The sequence below is a fragment of the Poromitra crassiceps genome, assembly GCF_964638095.1.
Source record: "Poromitra crassiceps genome assembly, chromosome: 19".
Lineage (NCBI taxonomy): Eukaryota > Metazoa > Chordata > Actinopteri > Beryciformes > Melamphaidae > Poromitra > Poromitra crassiceps.
The window spans coordinates 24,748,064-24,761,735 of NC_139646.1; the positions used below are offsets into that span (position 1 = coordinate 24,748,064).

Genomic DNA, 13,672 nt, shown 5'->3' on the forward strand with positions numbered 1-13,672 from the left:
AGAGAGAGAGAGAGAGAGAGAGAGAGAGAGAGAGAGAGAGAGAGAGAGAGAGAGGGTCGAGGCTGTCTGTGAATGGGAGGAGGCTCTTGGTGTGACATGTTTTGCTTTGAAAAGTAGGCTACATTATCCGTCCCAAATATTTCATCATCTGAGTATTCAGCTCAACCCTAACTTTTTAACTTTTGTTTAGAGGGGCACTCAATTAAAATTCTAAGAGGTATAGATAGAGAAAATGTCCTCAAGCGAAGGTCCGGAACATTGAGCTTGCGTTATGATTCAGTGCCATTGAACTTAGGCTACTTCAATGATTGCAGTAGCCTAATGGTACAACGTCTGTATGTAGTCAATGACTGACTGTTAAATCAAAATAAACATAAATAATGTTTATTTACAGTTTTCATATTTAACTGGATTAATTATAAATAACTAGCCTACACTAATAATAAATACATGTTCTTTTCTCATTTCAAGTAAAATAATGGCTGCATTTAGAAATAACACAACAGAGTGCTTTGGAAAAATTTGCATCTTAAAATAAAGTGCTTTAATTTTAGAAAAATAAGTTCCCCCTTTTCTTCCTTTTCTTAACTCCATTTCACATTTTATCAGTCAGGCTCTAGAAGTGAGCTCCCACTCTGTTTGTCTGTGCCTGTCTGCCTGTCTGCCTGTCTTTCTATCTGTCGGTCGCTCGCAATGCAAACTTTGCATGTCGTTGGGCAGTGAATGTGTGTGCGCCCTGGATTTGAGTGTGTGTGTGCTCATGTGTGGCGCTTCCATAGACAGCTGGTCAGGATCGCATCACACTTCACGAGACATACTGGTTTGAACTGCTCGTGAGACCAATGAATGAACATGAGTCTGCCTGCTCTGGATTAAAACTAAAGCTTTGTTTTCGCGGTCTACTCGTTTCTTTTGAGCACGCGATGTGAAATACTTCTCTCGCATTTCTCGGAGTCTCGCCTCTCCTCCGTCCGTGTGTCAACTCTCCCGCAGATAGGGCTCGGTTCGGATAGGACGGCGTCTGGGACCGGAGTCCGGACTTTGAGGATCGCTATGAACTGGAGCATGGATACAAGTCCTGATGGACCATGGGGTTAAAGGAGATGAGGATTATAATCTTTTTAGGTAACATTTTTTACTATCCTTTAACTCAGCCACATCGTAGCACGGCGAGGCCACTTTAACACGTCAGAGTATAAATTATGCTATAGTTTTAGAATCTGTTTTCAAATGAATGTGTGTTGTATTTTAAACCGCTCCTGATGAGCAGTTGGTGTGTGAATGTGAGCGTTTATGTAGACATACTGTACTGTAAAGCATTTGAACGGGTGTCAGACTGGCAAAAAGTGCTATATAAATTCAGTCCATTAGCATTTAGCCTACATTCTCGTTTTGAATAACTTAGCCTATACGAAAAGGTTTGATAGATAAAGAGAAGAAAGTGAATGAAAACTATTTAGGCATATTTTACATTGGTATAATCTGATATTTTAATAGAAGCTCTTAGAAGAATGTTTAATTTATTGAGAATTAATAAAAAAAAAAAACATGTTTCAAAGGAGCCTCTCATGTGCTGTTAAGGATTTACAAGGGAAAAAAATGATTTGCATATAATATGACTATTCAAACAACTGCTGTAGCAGGAATGACTGGGGCTATGGTGCCTTCTTTTCTTATCACATTTAATTAAATGTATGATTGTTATTGCTTTTTCCATCTTTACCAAATTCTTTCTGGTCTGACATTACACGAGATTTACAAGACAGTAAACATGTTATTTCCCCTTCAGCCAATCAGTAAGAATATGAATGAAGAATATGTCACCTTCTTTTCGGTTGTAGTAGTTCATTCCCCTTGGGTAATATTGAATACAGCAATGACGTGCGTCATTTCTCCAAGTTTTGTAATTGCATCAGTGGTGTCTGAGGTAGAGGCCTTCATTAAATCCATTTTCAAATCCCAACTAAAGACCTACCTGTTCTCCCTAGCTTACAACCTGCCCTACCCTTAACCACCTCCTCCACCCTCCCCACCTCCATCTCTCCTTCCCTCTATGCCCTGTCCCTCCCTCACGCTCCCTCCCTCCCCTCTGTTTTCCATATATCCTTGACTAGACATCTTAATTGTTGTTTTGTAGGCCAAATCTGTTGCCTGTTGCTCGTTCATTACATTACATTACATTACATTACGTCATTTAGCAGACGCTTTTGTCCAAAGCGACTTACAATATCACATTTTGTCAACAGTACAGGAAACAACTATGCAACACAATTAATGACAGGTTAGGCTACTTTTGCTATCGTTACTTGGATCTGTTGCCTGTTGCTTGTTTCTATTTTTTGTCTTATTTATTTTTCTGTCGACTCTTACTGTAAGCGGCTTTGGGTCATTGAAAAGCGCTATATAAAATAAATGAATTATTATTTTTATTCATGGGTCCAAAATGACAGACCTGGATCCTAGTGGACCCAGGAAATTTGTGCCTGGACTTGATTCGGCCCATCTACACGACTGAACACCATCAAGAAAGACATGTATGTTAGGGTTAATACTCCTGTCAGTGCCCCTGACCAAGGTACTGGCAAAAGAACTGGAGTTGGTCCCCGGGCGCTGCACAGTGGCTGCCCACTGCTCCTAGTTCTAGGAAGGTTCCTAGTAGAGGATGGGTCAAATGCAGAGGATGAATTTCCCCAAGGGGATAAATAAAGGATAACTTAACTTAACTTAACTTAACACATTATGATCTCATCGAGGCTTTCGCCTGGCGGAGATAACATCAATTCTGAATTCCTCGACCCAAAAAGTCCCAGAAATTCCCAGACTATTTATTTTCATACAAAAAATGGGTTTACGACGAGCGGGAAAGTGGGTATGGCCTTTTCTTAAGAAGGGTTTTGGTGCAAAACAAATGCTTGCAATTGGTTCAGAAGCATGAGAAAGCTACGCTCTAGTTTGACCCCTCACAAGCTGCTTAACAGAGACTTACAAAGTCAATAATGATGAAATGGCATCTATAAGACTTTCCAAAAAATGTCCCTTTAACGTCCTTGGTACGTTCTTCGAATGTCCCACAATAACATCCTGGGAACCTTTAGGGAACTCCACACAATGACATTTAGCGAACATTCAGAGGGGATGTCCTGGGGATGATTTTTTTTATTAGTAGGGTGAGTACCCATACACGTAGCTGTGTGTCTGCACTAAGAGTGGTTTGAGAAAGCATTTCTTTTTCCTTTATTTATACAGGTGAATCACCTTGAGACCTGGATCTCATTTTCAAGTGTGACCTGTTCAAGCAGCATCCAGACAGAAGTTACAGTAACAAAAGTTGACAGACAGTATGACAACAGTAATCAGTACCAGTACAGACAATAAATAAAATAACCAAAAGGCTAACAGCGACAGTTTCTAGAAATAAGTGAGAAGAGTTAGCCACACCCTCAAATCTATTATGCGTTATCAATGTACAATTCAACTGAGAAAAAACGAACAGGGAAAAAAAGGAAAAACAAGAAAGCAAGACTGTAAAATGTTCTGCCATATTTTCTCAAGCTTAATAAACTTCTTATGAAGTTATATGATTTCTACCATTCATTGACAATGTCCAGGTTGTACATCTCAATATAATATATATAATATACAGGTTTCTTGGTTTGTGGCTTCTGACTTTGGCTGAAGTGCTCTAATAAAGAGAGAAATATCATGAAAATGATCATATCAAGCTGTATCTGTTTTAAATTGTGTCATGTTGCTCTCTTGATTCCATAGCTTCTCATCATTGGCTTTGATCTGATTGTTGTATCACTCATTATTTTCACAGTAATGACCTCAGCTGTGACACAGGAAGTAAAGAAGAACCTGGCACGCACTGAGGGAGGATCCATCACTCTACCTGCACCTATGAAGGGAAAAGGATCACTTTATAATAATAATGAACAAAAGAATATTGCTCTGGTGACTAGCTCTGGAATATTGGACATATGGGAGGAAAGTTACAGGAACAGACTTCTCTGGGACAGCAACACTGGACTCTTTACAATCACAGGACTACAGACAAATGACTCAGGGATTTATACAATTGGTCCTAGAGGAGGTGTTTCTACATCATTTAAACTCTCTGTCTATGGTAAGTCACATGCTACTGCTTGCAAGTTACAGGACAAAGTTATTCAAATTTCTGGGGTGAAAAAAGAAATCTGTGGCAATGGCACCTTTGTCTGCACAAGCTAAGTTCAGCCAGCGCAAATTAAAGTCATTCCTCCCCTCTAACTTAAGCAATATGAAAGTGCCATTTATTTTATTGAGCAATATCTAGTAAATAAATAGAACTGCGGAACGTACTGTCCTATCATCATTATTATTATTACTAGTGCAGTGCCCATTCCCCTCCCTCCCCTTCTCCGCACCCCCCCCCCCCCCCCACACTGCACTCCGTCAGGTCTCCCTAAGCGCACTCCCCAAGTTTGACGTCGATCCAACTAACGATTCTCATGATACGCGATGGACAGGCATACATACAGACATACCTACAGTACATACATACAGTCCTGGAATTATTATTTTATCCTTGACAGGCGGTCATATGCTTCTCCATGATAGCCTACTGTAGGCAGAAGTTGCAAGGGTTTGGTTAGATTTTTTTACCAAATTGCACTATTGTGAATTAATTCTGTAATTGTGTGTTTTTACCGGTTTATATTAAATCCCATATTTTTTCATAACTGTACTTTGAACCAGTCTAAGGGCTCATTTATACTCCATTTTCATATGAAAATAAATGTGTCTGTTTCAAACGGTGTAATCGTCACATACTTCCATGCGTCATTCATCATGTTAAGCAATACATTCACCAGTGGGTGGCCAGTAGAGAGTCAAATGTGTGAGTGTGTGTGTGGTTCTTATGCTGCATTTCATACGTATCCGTAAGTTTTCAGATGACGGACAGAAGTATGCACGAAATGAACGCAGTACAGACAGAAGGCTCTGTCTGTCTCCGTCTCTAATGTAGAGTATGATTGGGCCTTAAGTCACAGAAAACTTTCTCTTGGTTATCTTACTTCAGTTCTAACCTCACTGTCAGATCACTGCTAAATTGCAGATGCGATTGTTAAAAATGTGGTTGAAAGCTTGTTTCATCTTCCAGAACCTCAGTGCTGTATGTGTGCTGGATGGCGATAGGAAAAATCAGTACCCACAAAAAGTGGAGTTTATAAATTGCAGATGTGTAGCAGGAAGAAAAACATCAAGTTGTTTGGGACCTTGGAGTTCCAAAAAGAACAGATATGTCCATAAAATGACTCCATACAGCTCTTGCAGTATAACCAAAGTCACAGGGATCAGAGCTGTAATTTTATTTTATTTATTTTATCTTTTTTCTGCTCTTTTCGGAACTCTAAAGATCGGTGCCTAACGACTTCAGTTTTTTTTTTAGAGAACACCGATACAAAGTTGTGCTTGGGAGCTCCAGGGTTGGGTTATGAACTAACAAACTTCACCAGAGTTTCAAGTGTATAATGAGTTGACTGAACATAAATTTTTCTGTGAACTATTCCTTTAACTCTTTGTTCTGAATGTGAATGAAATCCCTCCAGAAGCTGCACCGTGGCCTGGTGTGATCAGATCCAGAGTGAGCGCTGACAGCTGCACCTTGGTGTGTTCTGTGGAGAAGCCTCATGAGACCACTCTGTCCTGGATCAAAGGAGAGGAGACACTGAACCAGACCAGCACTGCTCCCTCTCTGTCTCTCACTGTAGACAAGCAAGACTTCAAGTCTTCTTATAGCTGTGTGGCTGCCAACCCTGCTGATGACCAAAAGACCCTTCCAGTCAACATCAATGCATTATGCAGTCAGGACAACAATACAGACCAGACTACAGACCAGACAGGTAAAGCAAATCACATCACTGCTTTTTAACTAAACTCTTCTATTCTCAAAGCTTATGGCATAATGTTTCAGTGTATTTTGCTGATGCTCATTGTAAATCTTTTTGACAGGTGAGAATAACAGAGAAACCTGGTTATTGTCAATTCCGGGGGTCGTGGTTCCAAGTGTCACTGCCATTTTCATCACTGGAATATATCTTGAGAGAAAGAGGAGAAAGAGGGACAGACAATCACAAGGCATGTATTTATATATTTACTGGTGTAATTGTTCTACAAAATATTCAAGGACCAATTGTCAATTCATTTTGATAGAAAAGGCAGTTACAGTGATTCGATTAGCCCAGGATGCACCAGTGCTAACTTTGCAGAAAGGTTTGTCATGGGCCAAGCATGAAGTGATGAACTTTCCATGCCCACTGGCCAAAAGGAGGCGTGGCAATGGAGGTAGCCAATCATAAAAAGGCACCTGAGTTCCAAACGGATTCAGATAACACCACACGGTATGCACTCTCCCGAGTGCCCTCTAGTTGTGTACATGTATGTGTACATGTATGTGTATGTGTATGTGTAAGTCATAGTGTGGAGAAAGCATCAGACAACAGAACTTGACACTTCCCCCAGGCTGAGTTCTGCCTCACTGCTTGATCTTGGGCAGGGCTGGACTGGGACAAAAAAATCGGCCCTGGCATTTTGGCCCCCAGACCGGCCCACCACAATCGACCACACGACACCACCCATCTTCGCGCTCCAACCAACCGTGCCATTAGGCTACCTAAAAACACTAAATATACCTGTTTTATGGTTCGATCAGACAATTATTTCCCCCTTTTGTCTTTCTTTTTTGCCTGAACGGCCCACACGGCATGTCGGCCCACTGGGCAAATGCCCTGTATACCAGATGGCCAGTCCAGCCCTGGATCTGGGGAGAGTTGTTACTTCCCACATCAGATAAGTGTTCACATGAACTCAAACAGCTCACAAAAAGCTGACGGAAACACAGAATTTCCTGTTTTTGCAGTCCAGATTAAATAAAGCACTTATCATGGCGGAAAGCACCGACCGCACCCCCCCCCCCCCCCCCACTTCCTTCCCCACAAATGTGTTAATCTATTTTTTCAGTTAACCATTTACTGCACTCTAAACCTGCTGGTTAAAAGATAACATGAAGAGTTGGAATGTATGGCATGTAATTAGCGTTGTGCTAACAGGAGTGGTGTGTGAGTGTAACTTGCTGCACTAACATTTACTGTTTTTTATCTTATATAGAAGTGCCAGACGTTCTCTATTCTGACGTGCATATCTCTGATGAGGGAAACAGACAGGTATTCTGCACACAAACACACCTTAGGCAATAGTTAATTATTATGATGATGTTTGTCTCCCTAACCCACAGGTCATTAACCATGTTTGTTTGTTGAGTTGATCCTATCCTAAAGTAGCCTAAATACATGTCAACTGTTTGCCTGCCTGGCTATGTTCTGGTAGCCTGGTAAACCATCTGGTCACATGAACTCACATTTGTGTTTTGTTCTGTGAGACCGGCTTGCCTCTGCCCTGGGGCGGGCATTTTCAGAATTCACAACGCAGACGGGCCAATCAGGGACCTGCCTCGTAGTTGACTTCGTAACCGGCCAATCAGGAACGCCACCGGAAAAACAGTAGTGGCTGCCTCCGTGGCTCTCCGGATCGAGCAGTAAGGTCAACGTTCGTCAAGTTTACACAGCCATAATAGTCCAGGCAAAGTAGCGTTTTCCGACAAACTAATTGTAAAAGAATTTTTTGCAGCTTAGATCATTTCTATGAGGTGTCCAGAACAACATACTAAAAGTCCTAAGAAATCCTAGTTGAGGAAATATGTTTAATTCTCATCAATCCAAGATGTGTGCCAATAAGGCCAGACAACAATACACCACAATGGGGCTATTTTTTTCCTTTACTCCTATCAAAATAAAACTTTATACAATGAAAGTATCCATGAAAAGTAACATTTTTTGTATTACAAGTTTCTTTAATAATGATTTTGAATATGCAAATGAGCTATACACTAATCGAATATAGGCTACCCAGGAGTAAAGGAAAAAATGAAGCCTATCACAATCAAACCTCACACAGTGAAAGTATACATGAAAAATAACTTTTTTGTTTTACAAGTTTCTTGGAAAAATCTATTTTAAATATGCAAATGAGCTCAACACTAGGCCTAATTGACTTGTCCAATAAGCCATAAAGTCACAAGTAAAACAGGGGCCAAATAACTAACACATTCATGTCTATTCAGTAAGTTAACCTATGCATAAACAAGATAAATTTGAAGTCACTTGCCACACTTACCTGGGTCACTTGCCACAAAAAGGCAATGCGATGCTACTTCAAGATGAAAAGTAGTTTTGACCTTAAGCAAAATGTGTCTACAGTAAAATGTCTAGTTAGAAAGGAGTTGGTAACTTAAAATGTTCCGATTGGGTTTCTAGCCTAACACTGCAAAGCTACTTTACAAACGGTGGAAGTCTGATGTGTGGCCCGCCTGGTCTGAAATACTTGCTTACTACAAAAAGAGAAGCAGTTTTGGTGTCTGGCAAAATTATTTAAAGAGCTGGAATGTCTGGAAAGTGTGTCTATCTGGTTTTTCATCTGTCTTCTGTGTGAGAGTGAATCGTTTAGTTGGTAAGAATGACTTCTGCCATTAGGGAGGTACGGTGGTGCAGTGGTAAGCACTATCGCCTCACAGCTCGAAGGTCGTGGGTTCGATTCCCACCTGGGGACGAGGTGAACGCTGAAGGAATGCGTGCCCGTCCGCATGTCCTCGAGTGCCCACCGCCCGGGTGGGGTCGGCAAAAGGGCCTTTCTGTGTGGAGTTTGCATGTTCTCCCCGTGCCTCCCGGGGGTTTCCTTCATATAGGAACCCCCTTCACAAAAACATGCAATATCCTGGTTGCTAATGTGGTTCCTCCTCTGGTCGTTAAGGGCGCCTGTTCAGAGGGAGGGGAACTGGTTGGAATAGCGTGAACCTCCCACGTGCTATGTCCTACCGGTGAAGCTTCCTCTGTCAGGTGAAAAGAAGCGGCTGGCTAACTGCCCATGTCTCGGAGGAAGCATGGAGCCAGTCTCGGCTCTCCGCAGATCGGCAGAGGATGGAGTAGCAACCAGGATTGAGAAATCAAGTGAGCACTAATGGGGAATAAAATGGGATAAAAAAATCGGGGGGGAAAAAGAAAAGAAAAAAAAAGAATGACTTCTGCCTGTTATCTCGTAATCTTACCAACAATACCAATTATTTGTAAATCTACCAGCCCAAAATGTAATCTCACCACGTTACTAATGACTAAGATGGCTATTCTGACTTTCTGTCATGTCATTGGGTTAGGCTTGTTCGAAAATAAAAAATAATAATTTAGAAAGCAATTGGAGGCAAGATTGTGCAATCAATTCTTAAGGTCAATATAAGTCTTTTTGTGGCAAGTGACCCAGGTAAGTGTGGCAAGTGACTTCAAATGTATCTTGTTTATGCATAGGTTAACTTACTGAATAGACATGAATGTGTTAGTTATTTGGCCCCTGTTTTACTTGTGACTTTATGGCTTATTGGACAAGTCAATTAGGCCTAGTGTTGAGCTCATTTGCATATTTAAAATAGATTTTTCCAAGAAACTTGTAAAACAAAAAAGTTCCTTTTCATGTATACTTTCACTGTGTGAGGTTTGATTGTGATAGGCTTCATTTTTTCCTTTACTCCTATGCGGGTATATTTTGGGTATATATTCGATTAGTGTATAGCTCATTTGCATATTCAAATTCATTTTCAAAGAAACTTGTAATACAAAAAATGTTACTTTTCATGGATACTTTCATTGTATAAAGTTTTATTTTGATAGGAGTAAAGGAAAAAAATAGCCCCATTGGGGTGTATTGTTGTCTGGCCTTACTGGCACACATCTTGGATTGATGAGAATTAAACATATTTCCTCAACTAGGATTTCTTAGGACTTTTAGTATGTTGTTCTGGACACCTCATAGAAATGATCTAAGCTGCAAAAAATTCTTTTACAATTAGTTTGTTTTTTGGTTCCAAAATGAGTTACTTTGCCTGGACTATAAGTGCAGTTATTGCAGAAATCAACTCAATAACAACAATTAAACAAGAACAAGAGTATGCAACAGTGGAGTTTCTCGGCGGAAAATAAGTTTTGCGAGTGGATTTGGTTTTGACTGGATCCAACCCTGATTGGCTGAACGACCGGCTACGTCCACCCACTGAAATGACTGTGCACAGCTCGGAGTCCAGACGGATCCACAGAACCAAACAGAATGTGAGTTCACAGATCCAGATGGTTTTAACCAGGTTGACGTTCTGGTCTGCAGGATCTGTGTTCATTGTTCATATTTCACAAGGCCTTGTTGACCCCTTGTCGCAGCAGGGGTGTACTGTTCGGCGCTTGTGAGAAATAATTTATAATGATGGTTATGTATTGTTTGAGGAAGGAAGTTCTGAGGAAGGGCATGCTGCCCGAAACGTAACCACCGGTGTCAAATAATAAAAAAACACCTAAACTGGAGCCTCTGCAGTGTGCAAGCTTTATTTATTTTCTGTATTCTTGCCTCGAGCTCTGCACCTGCCCTACACAGGTTTTGGATGTGCGTGTCTCGCCTTTTTTCATATGTATTGTTTGCAACCCTAGTTATATGATCACCAGTGGAGCCTAATGGCCAGACACCTGCGGCTCCCAGGTCGCTGACACTCATTGGCTGACGTGCATACAGAATTCAGTTTGTAATCCTCTTCCTTGGAACTGAAAAGGCAATAGTGGCCACTACACTGCACTGGTGATCATATAACTAGGGTTACAATACATAACCATTGTTACATCACCTAAAGGAAATCGCATACCCCCCCCCCCCCCCCCCCCACTCGTCTCTCTTGTTTTCTCCTATTATTGACTCATGCCTTTCCTCCCTGCTTCTATTTTTCCTTCAGGCAGGAAATGTACCAGACTCCTCTCCAGCTGTAGACCGCTTAACGTCAGTCTATGACACACTGAAGCTCCATCGTATGGTGCTGCCGCTGACTGATACAGACACTGTTAATGTTTGAGAGCAAATGTGGTAACCCTTTCAAATTACATTCTACAGTAAATGCATTTATGCTGTATACGTTTTTCTTATTTTCTGTTTTTAATAGATTTTGGTGGTCAAAGGTCAAAGTTCAAGGTCACGGTGACCTCACGACCACCATTTTCATACTCGTTAACATGATATCTCAGGAATGCCTTGATGATCTCATGATAGCCTGTTTCCTGCTCGTTAACATCATCTCCCAGGAGGGAATTTCTTCAAATTAGGCTCAAACATCTACTTAGAGACTCAAGGATGAACTGGTTACATTTTGGTGGACAAAGGTCAAAGTTAGATTTTGGTGGACAAAGGTCAAAGTTCAAGGTCACTGTGGCCGCATCCATCAAGGAGGGGGGTGGAGCTAGATAAAAGGGACCATTAGCTAGGCATAGGAAGGTTGTAGAGAGTTGGGATTCAAGGGGTGGCTAGGGGGAGTGACTAGGGAGTGTGGGTGGTGGTAGGGGGTGTGGTGAGGGAAAGGGGCGGGGCTAGGGAAAGGGGCCATGGCTAGGGATAGGAAGGTCATAAAGGGTCGGGGTTCAAGGGGTGGCTAGAGAGAGTGGCTACAGAGATGTGGGTAGTGAGAGGTGCTGTGGGGGTCAAGGAAGGGGGCGGGGTTGGGGAAAAGGGGCTGCAGCTAGGAATAGGAAGGTTGTAGATTCAGGAATGGAGGGGTGGGATGGGGTAATGTCTAGGGGGATGTGTGGGAGAGGAGCGTGATCCGTAAGGGAGCAGGGGTAGTGGAAATGAGCTGTAGCAAGGTATAGGAAGCTCATAGAGAGACAGGATTCGAAGGGTAGGTAGGGGGTGTGGGAGGGGGCATGGTGAGGGAAAAGGGTGGGGTTAGGAAAAAGGGGCCATAGCTAGGGATAGATCCTACAGGGTCAGGGGTTCGAGGGGTAGCCAGAGAGTGGCTAGGGTCATGTGGGTGGTGGGGGGTCAAGGAAGGGGGTCGGGGCTGGGGAAAAGGGGCTGTAGATATGGATATGAAGGTCGTAGAGAGTCGGGATTCGAGGAGTGGGTAGGGGGAGTGGTTGGGGGTACGTGGGTGGTTTTTGAAAGCGATTAGCCGTGTTGTTGATGTACTGTCAAACATTATTTATTTGTTATTTATTTGTATGAATATGTAATGAATGTAATGGATATGTTCTATTTTTCTATATGACACTTTGTGTCCTTTTGTTTGTTATCTTGCATTCTGGAATATGGAAGTATTGTAAACCTCAGTTTTGTATCTGTTTTTGTTGTGTCTCATAAGCCCATACAGGCTGGGCACCATTGGTGTGTGACACGTTAATAAAGAAATCAATCAATCAATCAATCAATGTATGAGTCTGGACAGACATGGAGACTGCTCACTTGATGGCAGAGGCATACAACCGCGATGCAGTATTTGTAGTTCATTTTTGAGTGAAATGTTTAATATAAAATAGAATTTCATACTGAGGCAGCACTTACAAAAGTAATGAATGACCACAGAGTGAGCACAGATAATCAAAACATCTCATTACCATCGACCACAAAATTCTTCTAAACAGACTAAATAGCATTGGACTCTCTGGAACCATACTAAACTTGTTCAACACCTACCTTACTGACAGAAGCTACTGTGTTAGTCTTGGTGACTTTATGTCCGACTGCTTGATTTTGTTTTTGGTGTTCCCCAGGGCTCAATCCTTGGCCCGATTTTGTTCTGGATTATATGCTTCCTATTAGAGAAATTATTTGTTCCCATGGTCTTAATTTTCATCGTTATGCTGATGACAACTTATATTTATCTGTGGCACCAGATGATGGCCTTAAATCCCTTGATAAATTGCCTCTAGCATTGCACAGTGGACGAGTGATAACTTCCTCAAATTAAATGAAGACAAAACAGAAGTCCTTATAATTGGTTCAGATGCACAGAGAGAATTTCTTTAAGCAGGCTTTGTAACTCTGGCTCCACAGATCAAGCCACATGTAAAAAACCTGGGTGTCATCCTCTACTCTGAACTGAATTTTAAAACTCACATCAGCAATGTCACCTTTTATCATTTAAGAAACATTGCAAGAGTCAAACCCTACCTTAGGAGATGCTAAGAAACTGACTCATGCCTTTGTATTCTCTTAGTTAGACTCCTGCGACGTAGAGCCCTGGACGGGCCTAAAACTTAGGGCCAAGCCCGGCCCGTGCCCGAGACAATCAAGCCCTACCCGACCCAAGCCCTAATTATTTATTTAAAAACCAGGCCCTATCCAGCAATTGGGTCTCGGGTCCCGTCGGGTTCAGATTGGGTAGCAGACCTCTAGTGTGTGTCTGTGACAGAGCAGCTGCCCGGCAACCACTGAGTTTGGAACATGCTTCCCCAACAAGCAGCTCAAAACTCATTTTTATGTCCTTGCTTTTCAATAATTCACCATATTTAATAATTAATTTATATTGTTGTAATGTCTTTTTGTTTTTGTTTTTATTGCTCTTGTTTTAATGTTGCCCTTGTTTTGATGTTTGCTCTTGTTTTAATGTTTTGTATGTAAAGTACTTTGAGCTGCATTAATGAAAGGAGCTATGCTAATAAAGTTTATTATTATTATTATATTATTATTATTATTTTTTTTTTATAATATTTATTTTTGAGCAGGGAGCATTGGCATTACAGTACAGTAACCAGTGTAATTTTCTTTCTTTTTTTTTCACATT

General features: G+C 41.5%; 1 protein-coding gene across 1 annotated transcript; it reads left to right on the top strand.

Annotated features, from left to right (window-relative positions):
* The first annotated feature begins 836 nt into the window (after positions 1-836).
* Positions 837-11,360, top strand: LOC310793637 (uncharacterized protein). The gene is made up of 6 exons (XM_083655477.1): positions 837-1,125; positions 3,821-4,126; positions 5,592-5,885; positions 5,995-6,120; positions 7,150-7,205; positions 10,856-11,360. Exons 1-6 carry the CDS (start codon positions 1,089-1,091, stop codon positions 10,970-10,972), a joined length of 936 nt encoding a protein of 311 aa, XP_083511603.1. The 5' UTR covers positions 837-1,088; the 3' UTR covers positions 10,973-11,360.
* The last annotated feature ends 2,312 nt before the right edge of the window (positions 11,361-13,672 follow it).

What these genes read in the sequence shown, in the direction of transcription:
- LOC310793637 (XM_083655477.1), top strand. Translation starts at nt 1,089, where the DNA reads ATGGGGTTAAAGGAGATGAGGATTATAATCTTTTTAG. An exon ending in ATTTAAACTCTCTGTCTATG is followed by an intron (nt 4,127 to 5,591) that starts GTAAGTCACATG and finishes AAATCCCTCCAG; the next exon opens with AAGCTGCACCGTGGCCTGGT. An exon ending in CTGATGAGGGAAACAGACAG is followed by an intron (nt 7,206 to 10,855) that starts GTATTCTGCACA and finishes TTTTTCCTTCAG; the next exon opens with GCAGGAAATGTACCAGACTC.